General features: G+C 38.5%; 1 protein-coding gene across 4 annotated transcripts in view; it reads left to right on the forward strand.

The window, feature by feature from the left end:
* The window catches only part of tcf4 (transcription factor 4), a 183612-nt gene that overhangs the window by 127785 nt on the left and 35016 nt on the right, over positions 1-20811 (forward strand). For all 4 annotated transcript variants that reach the window (XM_086096542.1, XM_086096541.1, XM_086096543.1 and 1 more), the window contains 3 exons: positions 19123-19228; positions 20001-20149; positions 20381-20531. In XM_086096542.1, coding sequence (XP_085952668.1) covers positions 19123-19228; positions 20001-20149; positions 20381-20531 — 406 coding nt within the window. The remainder of the gene's footprint in view (positions 1-19122; positions 19229-20000; positions 20150-20380; positions 20532-20811) is intronic.

Raw genomic sequence — 20811 nt, forward strand, 5'->3', positions numbered from 1 at the left:
CTCTCTCGCTTGGTCAGTCTGTCTCACTCGCTCTCTCTTGCTCACCTTCTGTCTTTCTCACTTATTCTCTCTCACTCGATTGCTCTTTCTCTCTTTCTGTCACTCTCTCTGTTGTTCTCTCTCTCTTTTTTTCTCTCTCTCCCGCTCTCTCTCACGTTCAGTTTATCTGTCTCTCTGTCTCTCTCTTTTGCTCTCTCTCTTGTTCAGTTTGTCTGTCTCTCTGTCTCACTCGCTTTCTCCTGCAATCTTTCTGTCATCTTTCTTTCTCACACTCTCTTTCTTTCTGTCTTTCTCACTCATTCTCTTTCACTCGATCACTCTTTCTTTCTCTCTGTCTTTATGTCTCTCTCTCCCGCTCTCTCTCTCTCTCTCGATCAGTTCATCTGTCTCTCTGTCTCACTCGTACTCTCTCCTCCTCTCTTTCTGTCTCTCTGTCTTTCCTTTTCACACTCTCTCTCTTCCTCTCTCATTCTCTCTCATCTCGATCGCCTTTTCTCTCTTTTTGTCTGTCGTTCTGTCTCTCTCTCTATGTCTCTCTCTCTATTAGTGCTGGGCGATATGACAATATTATCGTGAAGACGCTAAAAAAGTTCTTATCGTGTCATTTTTTTAATATCGTGTCGATCAGCATTTGTCATTTACAGCAAACAAAATTAGTGACAGAACGCTTGTTTGACGGACAAAAGCATTCATTTGCATGCTTACTTCACACAGCTGTCCGTCGGTGGCAGCCTGAACAACACATAACCGTGAATCATGATGATACATAGTGTGGTCATACATTACAAGCTTACGGTGACAACTATCATCCACCCATACATACATTATTTGAACCACTTAAAGTCAATGAAAATTAATAGAAAACAAGGTGGGTAAATGCAAATAACAGCAAACCCGTAATTATTAACAACTGAAAAAAAGACACCAAAAAAAATGCTGGGTACTCCTTTGCTCCTTTCGGCTAACACGAGGTTTTCGCATAGCAGTCCGCGTGTCTACACGACGTGCATTTTTAGCCTCATTAAAACAAAGATTTTTAAGTTTTTCCCCAAATTGAACGGCGGGGGCAGCCCCAAAAGCTTTGCTGGGATGCTTACGTTACCTACAAGCGGCAAGCAGGTACTCAAGTCGAGATGAGAACTGTTCTACTAGCATAGCAACGAGCATTCGGCTGGCTAATACGGCACATAAACACGTTGCGCTTTCGCTCCTAGCGGTAGTAATGATAGCCTCCATGGCGGCGTATAAAAGTTGCAAGTACCGACATTCTCACGAAGCCATTACGAGGAGTGGTTAACAAGCGAGAAAGACGGAGAAGCTGTGCTAGCTGCTATGCTAACCGGCTAGTGTTATCGTGGACATGGCATTAATGTGTTTGGATGATCAAATACGCTTTTCACAAAAGTCTTGTTGGAAAATGGAGAATGTCCAACTTTGAACAGCAATATAGCAGGCAATTTAAAGAGTATCTGGAGAGAGAAATTAATGCTACACAATTAGCAAATTCATGCTACACACTTTGGTAAACAGGAAGTGATGTGATTGTTCCGGTGTTCCGGCGTCACATACGTCAGCCGGGAGGAGAATTAAACGTTTATTAATATTGATAAGCCAGTCAGAAATGGATATAATAAAGTGAATATATATAACATCACTAAAGGTTGTTTTCACAATGCAGTCCTGAGTTTTGATTTTGAAATCTATACAATAAATGTTCTCAAAATTACATTGCACATTAGAGCTCATCATTTTGTATTTTTTTGTATTAATTTCTGTCTGAATTTTTTTTTATGAATGCAATTTGTGAAAAATATGTCAATGTGCCTCTTCTGTTTGCATTTCATAATTTTATATAATTTTTCCATATCGCCCAGAACTACTCTTTATTGCTCTCACTCTTGTCTGTCTTTTCATGTCTCTCTCTCTCTGTCTCTCTCTCTTTTTGTCTCACTCGCTTTATCTTTCTCCCTCTTTCTTGCTCTCTCTCAGTCTCTCACTTTCCATCTCACTTTCTGTCACTCTCTCTCTTATCGGTCGGGCAGTCTCTCTTTCTCTCTCTCTCTCTCTCTCTCTCTCTCTCTCTCTCTCTCTCTCTCTCTATATATATATATATATATATATATATATATATAAAGTATGTGCTGAGTACAGCATTAGAACAACTGACTGCTTTTGAAATGATCAAGTTGTTCCTTTTGGTCCAAATCAACCTTTCATTTCTCTAGACACGATTGTGATTTTTTTTATTTTTTTTTATGTATTTATTTTTGATCGGGAGTTTATATGGCAGCCATCTTAATGTGTGTGGCATCTGGTATGTGTGGCGAATGCTATGGTTGCCATGTTGCCATGGTGAATTTGAGCCGGGCACATGTTGCCAGTCTGCGTCACTATGGTAATAGGTTCACTGTGACCCAGCATCTCAGGGTACAGCTCACTGCTCTCCTTCTGCAGTCTCTTCAATAATTGACGTCGCGGCCGCCATCTTAGCATTTGGCTGCGTTCAGTTGCCTGCCAGCACGTTGCCTTGGCAACGATGTTCTTTCGACCTGGTGCTCCAGTGACACCGGTCACGTTCTACTACATAAACTTTTGGAGCTGGCATTCACACATGGTATTAAAATGCCTTGGCATCCATTTTAGAACGATGATGCTATGTTTTAAAGGTATGCGGAAAGAAGAATGTCTTGCTACAAGAAAATAAGACAACTATTGTAGCGAATTATATTCTGTCAGTAAAGAAACTGATAGCTCACTGACAGTCTACAGGACATCGTGTGTGTCCATATGTAGGAGTTTGTGTGTACACTGCCTCCCACAGGCTTCTGACAGCTTAAACTGTTGGGGAGAGCAGTGGTCTCATTGGCTGTGTGCCTTGCAACTGGTTTTGTGATTTTGTTTTCAGGCCAATTGCCACCAAGTAAAGAAAATGTGTACGCGTGAAAGTTGTATGTCCGGATACTTACATCTAGACACATTTATAAATGTTTATAATCTGTTTTTGCGTGTTTTCTCTTGAAGACCACGTTTATTACCAATATATACGAAATATACTTTTAGGAATTATGGCCGAAAGTTTAATCTTTGTTTTATCAGACTATACATTTTCCCACGTGAGAATTCATGTCTGGTTTGCAAAATGTAGCACATGGCTTGTATGTTTTTCTTTGAAAAATGTCGTCTTGCCACCCAACCACAAAGCTCGTAAATGTGATGAAGATGGAAGATTGGTGTCACATATACTAAATAGCCATTACTTGCCCGAAATTCCTGTAGCTCCTTCAATATTGCTGTCACCCTCTTGTCAGCCACCCTGACTAGTGTCTTCTTGTCTTTTCATGAATTTTGGAAGGTGTACACATTTATGCAACCACATACCTTGGTTGTTTACTATTAAATCCCATCTTTATAAGATTTTCCAAAAACTATTGAGCTTATTAACAGGTTATAAGTGACATTAGTGATGAAAAAAAAAGGTTCGAAATGATTTGTCTGAGTGTCATTTTTTATACCACAGGGATGTTCAGACTTTTCATATCTGCTATATACTGAACACACTGTAACAAATTTCTGTAAAATCTACAGTAAAAAATTACAGCATATTGTTGTTTTTTTATTTGTACAGTATTAACTGTATACAGCAGTGCATTATGGGTAAAACAAAGTACAGTAATTTGCTGTATAATTAAAATACTGTAAATTTTACAGCATCTATGTTTTGGCATGTAAAATTTTACATGTGGATTACAGGTAAATATTGTAAAGATTGTTGGATTTTGGCGGGTATCTATATAGGAGAAGATGCAAACCTTGTATTGTCACCGGAGCAAGGACAAGAGTGATATTTTAGCGCAAGGGCAGTCTGCATTGTCTTCACATCGCATTTCTCCGGTAAACAGGCATTACAGCTAGCATTCATTTATGCACTCGGCTGCAGAACGACTTTACAACAAGGCCGGCGTGGTGGTTGACTTGTTAGCTCATACGCCTCCCAGTGCTGCGGACGTGAGATCGAGTCCGGGCTTCGGTCTTCCGGGGTGGAGTTTGCATGTTCTCCTCGTGCCTGTGTGGTTTTTCTCCGGATGCTCTGGTCTCCTCCCACATTCTAAAGAAATGCATGTCTGGTTCATTGAGCACTCTAAGTTGTCCCTAGGTGTGGATGGTTGTTTGTCTCTGTGTGCCCTGCAATTGGCCGGCAGCCCGTTCAGGGTGTACCCCACCACTCTCCTAAAGTCAGCTGGCATAGACTTCAGCATGACCTTGTGAGGAAAAGCACTATAGAAAATGGATTATAGACACTCATTGTAGGAAAAGTTAATTTATTTGTATTTCACACACTGACTTCTACTTTCTTCTTTCATCTTCGAATATGTTTATTTTTTTGTAAAGCGTAAAAAAACTAAAAAAAACGTACAGATAGTTGTCACCATCAATATACAACAAATTGTCAATATACAAGAAACCATTGTTTGTTTCTCTTTCGATTTCCTGTGTATGTTAACCTAAGAAAATAATTGCTAGCATGTTTGGCCTCGGTAACTGTTAACATGGCAAATGTCTCCTAAAAGCAGCTATTTATGTTGTGTTGTTACTTCTATAATACACCGCATCTCTGTGTCTCGTTTCGACCTTAATACCGGAGTAGTCAGGGAGGCAGGAAGCATAGTTTTATTCATCGCATGGTCACAAGTTTGACCTTCTACCTTGCTTTTATGTCTAAGTAACCTTGAGCATTATGCTGAATATTAATTTACAGCAGTGATAAAGTGGTTAGCACATACCCCTCACACTTCAAATGTTTCTAATTGCAGATTTTTTTTCTCTCACTGTCACACAAACACAATTTTCCTGTGTGGTCTTGTCTGCTCCAGGCCAAATTGTCTTTTCCTTACTTGAATTTGGCTATTTATGAGGTCAAGATCCTAAAGGAGGAAAAAATTCCTTCAAACCGGGCCAGATGTCTTGTTGGCTATTTTAAAAGGAGCAGTCACACACGTGTTGAACTCTTGATCCTCCATCACAAACACACATTTCCTTTAGCCCCGATGCACATCTGTGTGTATCAAGCATAGTAATACTGTAGTGATAAAACCACTTGCAGGTAGTGTCGCTTGAGTATGTAGTATAGTAGACTTCACTTTTTGTGCGTCTGAGTGTGCTTTTGAGCAATTTTCCTGCTAACAGTTGCTGGCAGTCATCAGCATGTGGCAGTGATTAAATCAAAGGAAATTGGTGAAACAGAAGTGGAAAAAAAACGTCTGTGTGAATTCTTTGCCAAAAAAAGTCCTGGTGGTTGAAAGGAAAATGGGAGCCTAATAAAATGAGTATGGAAGAGACTTGTAAAGAGCCGTCACCTGTGGAGAAGGGTTTTTGTTCTCCGGCTCAAAAAGCAGCATTCACACACACAGGTAAAAAAAAAAACACACGCACACACACACGTTGAGCAAGGTTCTCATGTGTGCCAGCAGACATGCAAAACCACCTCGTTACTCACCCGCACAGATGGGGAAGGCATTCAGAGACACACACTTGTGCACACACAGATGTGGAAAGCAGTCACACACACATACACATGTTCATATTTATTATTTGGAGCAAAAACAGCACGATGAAGCTCAGCTAAAATTGGATTTAACCTATTAATCCATTATGAAATTGAATAGATTTTTATATGGATGTTCGATGCCATGTTTTTAAACCGATACCATGTACCGATACCAAAAGTACTTTTGATACATAAAACTTAAAATCATTTTAAAGCAATACTTGTCTATCCCAATATCACAGTTTTCCATAAAATTGTATGAAGTTAATGGCAAGTTTCTATTTTTCTAATTTCTAACTTCACACCATCGCGACTACCGATACCTTGAAATAAGGCCTGCTATCAGTCCGATACAGATAACTTTAACTTTGCCATGTTTGTGGGAGAGCTCGTTCAGTTAATGAAGCCTTTGCTGCTCTGAGAAGCCACAGTGTGATTCGTTATTTCCTTCCTCTGATGGGTATTTGGCTCCTCAGACACTCACGTCAACACACACTCCCAAACACACACACTCACATGCTCCCAGACCGCTGGCTATTTCCTGTGTCAGGGGGGTATTATAAAGTCACATTATGTTCGCTATGAGCCTCCATATTCCCCACTTTTGTAATCGTGTGTGTGTGTGTTGAGAACAGACCTCTCAATTTCCTGAGAAAGATGATGTGGAAGCCCATGATATCACACACACACACACACACACACACACACACACACACACACACACACACACACACACACACACACACACACACACACACACACACACACACACACAAACTAAATGGATGGATGGGTGGATGTATTTCAGAGATACTGCAGCAGTGGTTCTTAACCGGGGTTTGATCGAACCCCAGGGGTTTAGTGTGTCTCAGGGGGTTCAAAACACACATCCGACTCAAATGATTCATGATAATACGCACCTCTTGACCATCATTGGCTGCAGGTGATCACGTTACATTGCTTGGCCTGTCCGTGCTGCAGGGAATTTGGTGCGCTTGGTTAAGTAGTTTGCTTGTGGCTGTTGTGATGGTACATCGTGTTATTTATTTGTTATTGTAATCCCTTCATCCTATGTCGAGCAAAAAAAAAGAAATGGTTGGATGAATATGTGCAATATGAATGCACATGTATAACGGAATGTATGGTGTTCCACAGGGTTCAATTCTGGGGCCTATGCTGTTTTCATTGTATCTGCTTCTACAAAGCTCAGTGTCAACAATGTAATACATTTCAGTTTTCACTTTAATCTGGAGTCTCTGATGATGTTGTGGTCCATTTCTGTCTCACTCTGTGCCCTGTGTGTAGTCCACATTACACCTGAAGTCACCTGGATCGTCTCCAGCTCCCTGGGATCCAATCAGGATGGATAGAAATATTTGTCATGTGTAGTTTAATATCTAATTAGGCCATCAAATCTTAATCTGCGTGCATCAATCAGCCTTGATGCTGAAAAGAACAACATTTCATTTCAGTCATCTACTCAAATCATTAAGTTCTTCATCCAAGGTTGTCATTGGTAGCCTTTCCACTTCCGTTGTTTGTTTTCACTCACCCACAAAATAAAGTGAATGGAGGAGGTGTGGTCTCAAGTGGAAGTATTTACTTTGAGAACAGTTCGGGCAGCAAATGGAAATACATGTTTATAAACATGGTGTTGTAAAGATACATATATTTTTCGGTGTTATACAACCATACTGTGTTATAGTTTTTGAAATTCTTGGAATAACAGGTTCTGAGTACAAAGTCATCCATCAGCATAGATTAGTATCATCCACGTCCACAGTACATATAGAGAAAGCAGCTGAAAGCACACACACTCCCAGAGCTGATGTGTGTAATTAGTGGTCATTTTAAACGCTGCAACGTCACTGACTGTCTGAATCTTTGATGTTGTGGAAGTTGGCAAGAGAAAACGCCATCTTGAATTCATTTAATTGTATTTATGGGCTAAAATATAACACCACAACTGCTCCTACTTTTTGCTTTCTGTTTCCATTGGGATTAAATTCCCTACCCTAGCAGGGCTTTTATAGTTAACCTTTGTTTCATCTTAAATAATACTTTTGTCTTAGCAAGGGCTTTGGGTTTTGCACTTTACACTCTTAGCTCAACAGTGAACTCAGATAACTTTTGAGGGAATGGAAGAGGAGCTGCTAAATAGGTTAGTGGTGCTGGAGAACACCACTAAATAATAGATAAACAGTCTGCTGCCTCACGAGAGAGAAGAAGAGGAGTGGGGAAGGTGAAGAGAAGCGGGTTAAGACCTCTGATCCTTAATAAGCAATTTGCTTGTATTTCTATTTTCACTGAAAGTAAAATTTGGTTTTGTTATTTTAAACTCGCCTTTTTTAGGGTGAAAACCAATATTTGCTAAAATGACCTGAAGTCAAAATGTTTGCCGCTCGCCTCATAAGGAAGTTGAGCCATGTGATTTCTCATTAGCCATTAAAAGGATGAGGTAACGTCACATGTTAAGAATGGTAATGAGTCAAAATTGCGAATACGTTAGAAGAGTAAAGTAAATTCCATTTATCCATTTTAGGTCACGGGTGATCTGAAACCAAATCCCAGATGACAGTAGACCCTGGACTGATTCCAGTCCATCAGACTTAAAATTACACCTAACCTAACACGCATTTCTTTGGAATGCGGGAGTACCCGCAGAAAACGCATACAAAAACCCAGATAGCAAACAGGGCCCTATTTTTGTGCCCAGCTGAAGTCTCGTGCAAAGTGCTGTTTAACTGTGCGCATTGGTGGCGTTTTCTTTCTTTTGATATTTTCCTAGACTTTAGTAGAATTGGACTTATGGGAGCATTTGCATTGTGAGATGGAATGCGGCCGACTCCTGGCCAATCAAAGTGGCTCCCCTCCTTCCCATTAAAATCAGGCGGTGTAAGTACACATATGCTTGACATTGCGAAAGCAGATATCGAGTCGCTGTGGCCCGAGAGATGAGATTGGCACGTGTAAAGTGCGTTTATCCAGGTAAACTGCAAGATCGCACTTGCGGATAGTCGGCTGCACATGTGACGGCCGCAATCTGTCTGCATGTGCCTCGATCAAATATTTGTAATTTGTTATTTTATATATATATATAATGCAATCACTTGACAGCACTATATAAATATATATATATATATATATATATATATATATATATATATATATATATATATATATATATATATATATATATATATATATATATATATATATATATATATATATATATATATACACACATACACACACACACACACACACACACACACAGATTGTGACGTCGTCAGCTTTCCTTAGCTCACTCTCACTTGCGTATCACACCTTTCTCCTTTGCTCTTGCTCTGTTGCCCCCCTACTGTTTTCTGTCTAACTCGCCCCCCTTCAGTCACAGGTGCCGAACGCTTAGAAAGCACACACGTACACACGCACACACACACACATACATAGACATGCTGAGTCCACTTATCTTCACATAGGGGGCTCTAATCAATCCACAGGAAGCCAAAGCTCCACGAGGAGAGAGGAAGAGGGGGATAGAACGAGTGTGTGTGTGCGCGTGCAAGTGTGTGTTTGTGAGAAGGTTACGCATGTTTTCAATTACTCACACGTATTTTTTACAGATGTGTGTGTGTGTACGAGCGTGTTTTTCGTCTTTACCCCTCAATGTATTTGATTGCTTCCTGTCCTGTTTAATTATCTGTCACCTAATATTTGACTAATATCTCCTTTTTCACATTTGAAGATTTTTTGAATTGATTTCATTGCTCTTTAATGTTTCTCTGCTGTTGTGCTTTGTGTTTTTGTTTTTTTTCCTTTCCAAAATCTTCCTCATTCTGGACTTCTTCATATGGACTCAATTAGGCAGCCATGCTCAAAATGAATGAGTGTGTGTGTGCGTACATCTGCTTCACATTAGCCCAATTGCAGGTTGGTAGAATAAAGGGCTCGGCTCGGTGGGATTTCCTTCCGCTTTCTCACAAACACGTGCGCATACGCACACGCGCATGCACACAATTTTTCCTTCCATGTGTTTTGAATCAGAGACATAATTAACCTTCAGAGGGCTCCGAGACCACGGCTCAGATCTCCTCTATAAAAATACATCCAAAAAACAGAAAGCCCCCCCTAAAATATGTTTGATCTGTCTGCGGCATGTTTGAGTCACTTAACCACGTCTGCCTCAGGTCTGGATCTGAGTGCAGAATTATGGCAGGGGGGGGGGGGGGGGGGTTGAATCAGACAGGTAGACAGATAGGTCAGGTCAGTGTCTCGAGATACTCGAGACAACTGAAAAAAAATGATACAAGCAATTGTACGTTAAACTAATACACTTCTGTCTGGAACCGGCCACTGTTTGTACCCTGTGGTGCTGAAATGTTTGTGAGGGATGAAAGCGAACGTAGCCATTTAGGAATGAGAAGGCAGGAGGATGCAGAGAGGGAAACAAAGAGAAAAAAATGGATCGGCACAGGTGCAGCGGGCTGTGTGTGTGCGTGTTGTTTTGTGTTTGTGTACGTGTGTGTGTGTGTGTGTGTGTGTGTGTGTGTGTGTGTGTGTGTGTGTGTGTGTGTGTGTGTGTGTGTGTCTGTCAAGAGGTTTCGTGACTGCTCCTTTGAGTGTTCACATTCCAGCACATCTGCTTTGAATGAAGTGTGGTAAACTATGTGTGTGTAAGTGTGTGTCTGTTTGTCAGCGAGTGAGATGGTTATAAGGAAAATCTGTCTGATTTACATGCAGTGTGCTGGCTGTGGTAATGTATGTTTAACTAAGTTATTTTTTTTTATGTTTATTTCCTGTGTTTAAGACAACAAGATTTGAGCTCCAAAGAGAGCAGAACGATTGAATTCAGAAAGAGATGTGAGTTGTTTTAAGCACAAGCTGACGAATGAGATCATGTAAGGCAGTGCAAACATGCACTTGCAATATTTTCTAGACTTGAAAAAACATTTTTTTTAATTGATAACAATGCTGCATTCCTGAAAACATGAAAGATCAAAATGTTCAGGCCTCCAACTAGGCAACATGCACTGGAATGCCAATCAAAGAATGTTCGATATATATATATATATATATATATATATATATATATATATATATATATATATATATATATATATATATATATATATATATATATATAAATACAAATTATATATATATATAATTTGTATTTTATTTATTTATTTTATTTTATTTTATTTTATTTTCAGAACGATACCAGTATGAGTATGAGTCTCTGATACCAATACCAAATACATATTCCACTAGTACTTTTGATACATATAATTTCCTCCCCAAAAAACAGAAATAATTTAAAAGAAAGACCTGTATATCCCAATATTGCATTTCTCCTTAAATTTGCATGAAATTAATGGCAATTTTAAATTTTTCTAGTTCCTGATTGTCAAACGGTCATAAAATCACGCATCCCTAATAATCTGTTACTGGATATCAGTATTTATCACTATGTGAATGAACATTATGTAACTCTGTGTCAAATAATTTGGTAAGATTTAGAAGAACAAGTAAAGTGAGAGCTCACTACCAATAAAATGGAAATGTATTACTGCCAATCTACTATTTTTTTCTCAGCATAATCAAATATCTCCAATGCTATAATTGTCCTTATGAGGTCATGAGACAAGTTTTGTCATTATTGTCTGCTGAAATGCTAAACTTGTTCCAAGTGAGCGATGTTTAAATTCCCAGCAGTCCAGAAAGCAGCACTCGTCCTGTTTGAACAGATTATAAGTGTAACAAAAAACGCTTTGAACCAGAAAATTGCTTTTTGATTTAAAAGATGCAACAACATTGAATTGAACAAAATGGAATTGTTCCACTTAGAAATATATCGAGACATTTATTGAATTGTCTTTTATTGGAGATATATATCTTAGATTTAGGAAATGGTACATTTACAGTACAGACTAATTCATTCAAATGTACAGTATGTAAAATGATGACCAAAAAGTCATTGCGTCATACATTTTCAAACTGAATTGAATTGAATTCGGGAATCACACTGAGCTGAACTTTCTTATTGAACAGTCCTTGAATTGTTTTACACCCCACATATCGAAAACCGTATCAAATCATCTCACCCCTAATGAATACCTTAATATTTCATTCTTAACATGTTCTACTATTTGGCAAGTACTACCGTAATATAGGTCACACTTTTTTCCATAAGTTGGCTGTTCCTGCGACTTATACTCCAGAGTGGCTAAGACATGAAAAAAATATATGGGTATATCATTTCACAGATGGCCACAAGAGGGCACTCTCACCTTCAGCACTGATATCTCCTACTTCTTAACAATTAAAAATGTAAGCAGTAAATGTTAGCTGACAAAGACAACTGAGAACAACTGAACACAAATGCCCCTCAAAAGAAAATCATATTCTGCAGACCGCAAGCTGTAAGTAGTGAACCTTCATTGTGTTAGCGTATCTTACACCTCGTCAGCCTGTTCTCTATTCTTTTATTAATGTTATAACTTGTCTTCCAAGATGACGTAAGGTCTATTTTTGGTAGTTTGTAAAATAAATTACCCGCAAAAAATGCGACTTATACTCCAGTGCAACTTATGTATGTTTTTTTTCTACCTAATTATGCATTTTTGGCCTGGTGCGACTTATACTTCGGAGCGACTTATGGTCCGGAAAATACGGTCATCGATAAAGACAAAGGTAGAAGAAGAGGCCAAAGTGGTCCTCCACACATTTGGAGATAATACTGAAAGAAAATGTCAAACAAGAAACAAAAGTCAATATTTAGTTTATTTATTTATTTAGTTTATTTATTTATTTATTTATTTTCCTCAATGACATCCCTGTGGGACAAAATGCATTGCCGTCGCTGTCAAAAGAATCATGTACAATGTGTCACCAGTCCTTATACTGTACTGTGATATTCATATCTGATCATATTTCCATTACATATCCAGTTAGTTATGATGTCTTACATAACGGAAAGCATGAGTCTTTTCACATATCTTCTGATTCCCAATGATGTCTCATGATTTATTGTTAATGTTACAGTAAAATAATTCCAAAGTACTCCAACAACTGGACCAAAATAGTAATTTGTGAAGATGCAAACACGACAGTCACTGTACTGAAAACTCTTCGGCATCACTCGGAACTGTTTTTTTTTTTTTGTTGTTTCTTTTACCTGTGATTCAGATTAGTGAGCACACAGCTGGTTGCTGCTTGTGTGCGGGGTGTGTGTGTCTGAGCCCCATGAGGAATCAGTTTTCAGTGGAATGTGTCTTTATTTTCTCCCGCCGTTGCCTAGGGCGATGCTTTGATGCAATCTGTGATGTTCTGTGAACACGGGTTTCACTGGCTTTTATTAGGCTTTGTATTGCTGGTTCGTCATGGATTGCAACAGGTTGAACTATTGTCATGAGTCCATGTTGTCCATTATGGACAATATATGGCTGTCAAAGCAACAGTGGTTGGTTTGTGGTACAGTGCTATCGGCGGCTATTACTGCTTTGATCTGTTTCTAAGAGGTTGTTTATACGTGACAGAATAAAATATGATTCAAGTGTTATTCTGAACATTCAGAAGACAACATTTTGGAGATTGTTTTTTGAAAACAACACTTTCCATGCACAGTAAAGGCTGAAAATGGTAATCTGTTCAAATGCAGGACAAGCATCTGGGTTTGTGACATCACAGTCGTAACTACAATGGCGGAACAAGATGTTATTGTAGCCAAGTTTTCATTTACTTTACGATTATATTGTTTGTTGAGTCTTCACTTCCTACATGTCACATATCGTTGCCGTCAGTTTTTTTCAATCATTAACATTGCGTCATCAAAGAGAACGAGCCATTTTCAACACTTTATATTGGTCAATAATTCGTAAAGATGACACCCACGTGTGGACTGATCAAAAGTATAGATTTTTTTTAAATAATAAATTTGCCAAATTGTGATTTACCAATGGCCCAATGCCAGCCATATTGAAAAGACTGCTTTGTCCAGGTGGATCAGCAGTTGGTTGTAGTTTTTGTTCAAATTGCTGCTTTCATTCGCCTTTTTCACATTGCTTATTGAAGTTGATTTTTTGTGTGCCTTTTCTCAGGTCATTGTGTGAAACCGTGTCATAATAGTTTTTTGTTTTATTTTCATTATAGCTAGTGTTTATTTATTTTTGTTGTTTGTTTTTTAAATATAGTTTGTTTTAATTAGTTATCAGAGCTTGTTTTTCAGAAATGATTTGTTTTAGTTGAGTTTTTATTAGTTTTAGTAATAGTTTTTGCTTTTTTTAAATGTGTCTTTAAGTAAAAAAAAAAAAAGTATTGTATAGCTAAATAAAACTAAACTAAATAGATAAATAAATAGTCACAGTCTGTGTAGCTTCTCAGGAAGGCAATTGGATTTTTATGTTATGGGGTGGTTGAAGGGTTAGAAAATGGATGGACTAATGGTTGGTTTCTGCCTTCAGGACTCAAACTAATTTTAATTATTTTTTGTTGTTGTTGTTGACGTTTTACCTTTTGGTTGATTTGAATTACTTTGTAATTATAATTGAATAGAACCTTGGTACTGGTGCCACTGAACTAAGATTTTTAAAATGTGAAATATAGAATGTATAGAGAAGTAGTTAAATGCATTTTTTTTTAAATGTGTCACTGCTTGTAAAAATGTTGTGCAGTTTTAATGTGCTGTTTGTTCCCTAATTTACTAAATAGAATTCAAGTGCTCTCATCACACTGGATTCATGAACTCACCATTTGCTCTCTGACATTTTGACATACTGAATTTGAATGTAAAACATGTTACAGAATATTTATGCCTTTAAGAGTGATGGTTGGTGTTAAAAAAATTTACATTTCTATTATTGTCGTTTTGACAGGCTACCAATGAGGTTTCAGATTTCTTATAAAAAAAAATCTTGACGTCTTAAGTTTTGCAGTTGTGAAATAAGTGACAACACTATTAAGAGCTTTCTGTCTTGGCATCGAATCAGCTTACTGTGGGAATACTAATACGGATGTGATGTGTGTGTGTGTGTGTGTGTGTGTGTGTGTGTGTGTGTGTGTGTGTGTGTGTGTGTGTGTGTGTGTGTTTGTGTGTGCTGGAAAAGAGCCTGTTATTGGGTCCCTTTGCATTCTTTATACTTGAACAAACTCTGCACCTGTTTCTGTATGTCCAACTCAACACACACAAATCACATCCTTTCGTCACCAGTTGAAACAACATATTCAATGGGAAAATATGTCTCTGGGACATAAATTCAAATTCTTTAAACACAGGAAAAACATGTCTCTCTGTGTGTGTTTTTTTCCAATGCCGTTTATGTCAATAAATGTGGTTTTATGATCAGAGCGTTCAGTTCTCAAAGGAGAAGAGGGGGAGTGGGTTTGAGGGGATCCAAGTTCAGCTCTAATCTCAACTACAGACGTGTGTGCCTGCGTTTGTGTGTGTGTGCCTGATTGTTGGAAACGAAAAATTCAGCAGAAGCTCTCCCAGCACTCTTTATCCATGTATTTTTTTTAGGATGATTTAATGGCTTTTGTCTTAAGGGTGCCTTCACACATGTGGTTCACTTTCTCAGGTCCACTGCAGTTGAAACAATGTACCTGATTTGCTCTTATTGGTAAATGGAGTATACTTACATAGCGCTTTATCTACACAATATATTGTCCAAAGCGCTTTACCAAGCCTCATATTCACTTTCTTGAAAACATCCGAGAGTACAAAGACTGTATGCAGCCGACACGCTAACGCAGCCGTGTCAAACTACTTTAGTTTAAAATAACTTTCACACTGCAGGTCTTAATGCTCAATTCCGATTTGTGGGTGAAATTTGATTTTTTAATTGCGACCTCAGTCTGTCTGCTGTGTGAACGTAATGTGTCCGCAAAGTGACACGCATGCGCAGAAGATAAAATGTCACTCACAACGTTGTGATTATGGAAGTAAATACATATGGTCCAGCGTGTCAGGGCCAGGGACTTTTATAAGTCCGTCGTCGGGGCTCATATTTTTACCATCTCATAATTACAGAGGAGTGATCCGTGAGGAGGAAGAAGTAATATTTTATGAAAATGAAGCGAGCCTTTTTGAGCTCCTCATTTTTTTCCAAGCTATTTTGTTTGACGCACTGAACGGGAGTTGAATTTCCTGCTCACTTCCATCCCGCATGTTAAAAGTGAAGAGTTGAGGGCAAAGAAAGCTGATGTCAATAACGCAACAGCACTCGGCTCTTTTGCTTAACACTCCCGTCACTACTCGCTCCAACCTCTCCTAACAATGATGTCACGTCATTGCCGCGCGTAATAAATGAGCCGTCTGCGTGGTTACATTACTAATATCACCATAAATGCTTCATGTTTCAAGTGAGGTTAAATTAAAGTCAAATATAGTCACAACTGTTACTTAAAACAACTTTGCCGATTCACGTACGTCTCCCAAGTAGTACCCCCACTCTTGCGGAGCGCATTTTGGACTTTTGATTACGTAGAGGTCGGATATATGCGACCTGGCGGTTCAAACTGAGGTAGCATTGCAAGAAATCGGATACGTATCCGATCTAGGACCAAACATGAAAGTGACCCAGTTAGGATATGAAAAAAGTCGGATTTGAGTTCTTCAGACTGACATAAAAAAAAAAATCTGATACAGGTCGCATTTGGGCAAAAAAATCTGATCTACAGTGTGAATGTAGCATTACTTTTACATCCAGGATCCCTCGCCCATACCCTGGCCGACAGCAGAACCCTTTTTTTTTTGCTTTCAACTCGTGTGACATCAAATCCACAACTGAATTATTATTATTATTATTATTATTATTATTATTATTATTATTATTATTATTATTATTATTATTATTATTATTATTATTATTATTATTATTATTATTATTTCAATCTCTTAGGCGTTTATTCCGATTTTTAAAACCCGAAATGGAAGCAACGTTTTGACATTCCTTTCTTTCCCTTGCTTGCTGGCAATACCTCGATGTGTCAAGGCCATGCTTGACCCATGATTAAAGCTTGTTATATTAGGTGTCAGGGTCGTACTAATCCTCACTTTGTTCCTTTGCTTCCATCAGAGGGGCTTATGTTTCAAATTTCATCTCTAGAGGCTTCTGACGCAGCACCACATAATGAAATCACATATTAATAACTCAATGGAGCCGTTTGTGTTCATCCATTCACACACCTGTGCGCGTCTGGCTGTCGTATGCCTCCATTCGGATCGTTTGTCCTTTAGACATTGTGCACATAGCTAATTAAAATAAAATGAGAGCAGTTCTCCCTTGCAGCAATAAAAGCAAGACGTTTAGCATGAACAATAAGCCGGATTCTTAATATGAAAAGATATTGGTTGGTTTTATTTGTAAGCGACTGCTGTTTTTAATAGTCATTTTCCGGAAGGCAAGACACTTTTGTAGTGCCCCCAAGTGTTTGTTTTTTCATCTTTAGGTCATCTGTCTGTGTTTCATTGTTGCATCTGTCGCCCATTTGTTTTGTATTCACATGCAAGCACTCAAAAGTTCAAATATTAGCAACCATGTATTTCTTTTATAGGAAATAAGTGTTGTGAGAGATGGTGGGGAGACTTCTAACAGTTGTTCCAGGTCTTGCGTCATTCGGCACGAGCCCGTGTCATGGCTGAGTGTTTGCACGCTATATACGTACACGCACGCACTTGCAAACACGCACAAGCAGAGGAATGTAATAGGGAGCCCCCTTCGTCTTCTCATGTGGCCGCCGTGTTAGTGGGGAAGAACGTCACCTGCCTTGAGTGATAACAGGCCTCTACCTCGGCATGGAGTCTCACATTTGACTGAATTTTTGGTGCAAGACTGCCATGCTTCTGCTGCTCCCCCTCTGAGAAGAAAATCACCGCTTTGTTCCTCATTTGCACATCAAACCAGGCTCGAGTAAGAGGAGGACAGAAAACGTGTTATGACTCTTTGTTAAACACCGTTTTAGTCACAACTAATGGCTAGGTCAGCGAGGTCAAGTGAATGGTTATTCTCACAAGAATTTGGAGGCAAACTATAAGTTAAACACAAGACAATAATGTTCAGTCCAACAGGCTCCGCAGATATAAACATTTGTCCCGCTTTTGCTTTCCAAGAAGAATGAGGCATTCACCAATGTATATTTTCTCAAGAAGACTCCACAGAATATTTACATCACTATAATGTTATTTATACATGTATATTTGAAATGTGTATTGATAGAGCAATGAAACCGTTACACGCATTTTTGCGATTACACAATTGGATATCATTATAAACAGGTAGTCCTCAACTTAAGAACACAATGTGTTCCGAGAGGCTGTTTGTAAGTTGAGACACATTCAATTTTGTTTTAAAATTAAATTTGATTAAATTAAAACTAAAAGTAATAATAATAAATTAATTTAAATATATACAGCATATACTGTACAAACATACATTGTACTCTCTATTCATAAATTTAATTTAAAAAATAATTTCTAAAGTTTCTTTTATACATTGTACTATACCATAATAAAAATGAAAACAAAAACACTTACATAGATGGTGGTGGAGGAAGAAGAGGTAGATGGCGGAGTTATTATTGAGTGGAGAGTTCAAGTGAGACTACTGAGACGGAAGTGCAACATTAGCCATCTTCTCACCACTGTCTAACTTATTGATTATGGCAAAGGTTGTTTCCATGGAGATTGGCAGAACGGGGAACTACAATACCGTAGTGTATTATGTGGCACGTTAATGAACTTGCAAGCACACAACGGCATTTTACCTTCGTAAGTCGAACATTTGTAACTTGAAGACTACCTGCATTCATCATTATAATAACTACTCTATATTTACATGTAATATTCTTTGTAAATACCACTTTTTCTTTCCTAATGTGGAAAAAAAGCACAATGGAATGTTTGAACGTTATAGTTAAGTCATTTGAACATATTGGTCAAATGTAGGCCAAATGCTAAAAACGTTTTTTTTTGTAAAGCCATGAATTTTGCATGCGGTACGTTTAAATGACTTAGCCAAGTCAGAACTGTTTACTCCATATTGGCAGTTCCATGCTTCCATAAAAGAAAATAGCGTCAGAAAATATTACATCAAAGCTGTTGTATCGTACTACATCCCAGCATGTATTTATGCATTCACATCTGCTACCTATCCCTATTAAGAACAACTGCAAAAGGTGCACTTTATCCTATCTAGTCAGTTTCTGAAATTGGGAAATTATACTTCTCACTGTGTGTGATTGGTCACCCGTCTTTGTGCTGGCATGTGATTGCCTTGTGACAAGTCCAAGTTGTAATCCACCTTTCACCCTAAAGTCACTTGGCATTAGGCTTCTCTCCGTAATGCTGAACAAGATAAGTGGTGTGGAAAATTGATGGATGGCTGCTTTGATAGACTTTGGATAAAGATCTCAGGCTCAGGCCCTAGAAAACGTGTAACATTAAGCGCCCCTTTAGGAACAAGTGTATTTATTGATGTGCCAGTCAAGCATCAATCAAGTGGCGTCACCCAATAGAAAGGACATACTGTCCGAGTGACAGTGATTATTTCTAAGATGTTTGTGTGTTGTTGTTGCAGGTATACGCTCCATCTGCCAGCACAGCCGACTACAACAGGGATTCACCGGGCTATCCCAACTCCAAACCAACCAGTGCTGGTTTCCCAAGCTCATTCTTTATGCCAGGTACGCTCACTGTAGAACAAAAAAATGGAGCGTCATATTAAAAAAAATACAATTGTTGTTTGGGTTTTGTTTTGTTTTTACTTGAAATGTGCTTGAATTTGCCATCTCCACAAGAATGGAAAATGTTAGATGAGAAGTTGTGTGCTAGGTAAAACTAAATATATGTATTTGTATTGTGTCAACCAGAAATATATGCAATTTGTTTTGTTTTGTTTTTTTCTAAAAGATGAAAAGTAGGGGGTTAGATTCACTGATATGTTTATCGACAATTCCACAAAATAGTTAAATTGCGTGAGGGGCAGATTTTGCTATGTGGCCAAAACATATTTGGTATCAATGAACAAGAGTCAAACCACATCATGCCTGCTGTAGAAGTGTAGAATGTCAATTATATTATTCCTTTTTTTGCATTCAGGGCCAGGAAAGGGGAGAGTTTTTTTTTTGTCAAAATAGAGGAGGGGATTATTATATTGTATGTAATCTGCTGGGACAGTGACCTTCATTCAACAACCATTCTTAAGAACAAATGTAGAGAAGAATACTCCACAGAATACTCGCTATATCATTTTACGACTATATTATGAATACATATGTTCATCATTGTTATCAACACTTCAATTAAATTTAAGAACAATTCCTAAATCAAATTCTTCTTTTCTTGTGCACTCTGTATACAGATGATTTAATGTGTTACTTTAACTGATCTGAAACCAAAAAGAAGCTCACCATTATTACAGTATATCACTTGCCCTTTTATTTGATTCATTATTAGATGGTCACCACAGCGGCGAACCCTGGAGCAGCAGTAGCAGCAATATTAGCCAACAGGGTTACCACGGCAGCATGTTGGGAGGGGCGAACTCCGCCCATGGCCCCTCCCAGAGCTCCTCCTACTGCGGGGTTCACCCTCATGATAGACTGGTGAGGCGAGATCTTATTGACTTTCCAACTACCATGTTTTTCAGATGCCAATCTAATCATCACAGATTTTATCATAGGGATGTTTGATACCACTATATATCCCAATTTTTCCTTAAAAATGCATAAAACTATTGCCGATTTGCTTCATATTTACATACCTGCTCTAAGCACATCTGTTGACATGTAATCATTCAAATGAGTCTGTGCCTTCTTTTTGATGTTTCTGCGCAGAGCTACCCAGCACATTCATCAGCAGACATCAACTCCAGCCTTCCGCCCATGTCCAGCTTCCACCGAGGAGCGGGCAGCGGGAGCGGGGCCAATCACTACAGCACCGCCTCTTGCTCCACCGCTCCTACCAACGGCACAGACAGCATTATGGGTAAGAACCAATGCTGGAGCTCATTTTCTTTGCACGTGATCGCTCACACTGCAGAATTGTGGCTTAATCTTTATCGGTTTTGAAATACTGTGTTATTCAGGACTTGAACAAATTAAGCATCATAGATGTACTTCTTATTTGTAAATCCTCCTTCAAAGCACCAAAGAAACAAATCAGAGGAAGTAAAAAAAAAATAATCCTTGACAACAATATGTTCTATGCTCCCCCACGGGTCTAAACACGGTATTCTGCTTCCTGAGTTCAGTCATGTGACATTCGT

Source organism: Leptonotus elevatus, chromosome 15 (assembly GCF_054856555.1).
Source record: "Leptonotus elevatus isolate MCC_2025b chromosome 15, RoL_Lele_1.0, whole genome shotgun sequence".
NCBI lineage: Eukaryota > Metazoa > Chordata > Actinopteri > Syngnathiformes > Syngnathidae > Leptonotus > Leptonotus elevatus.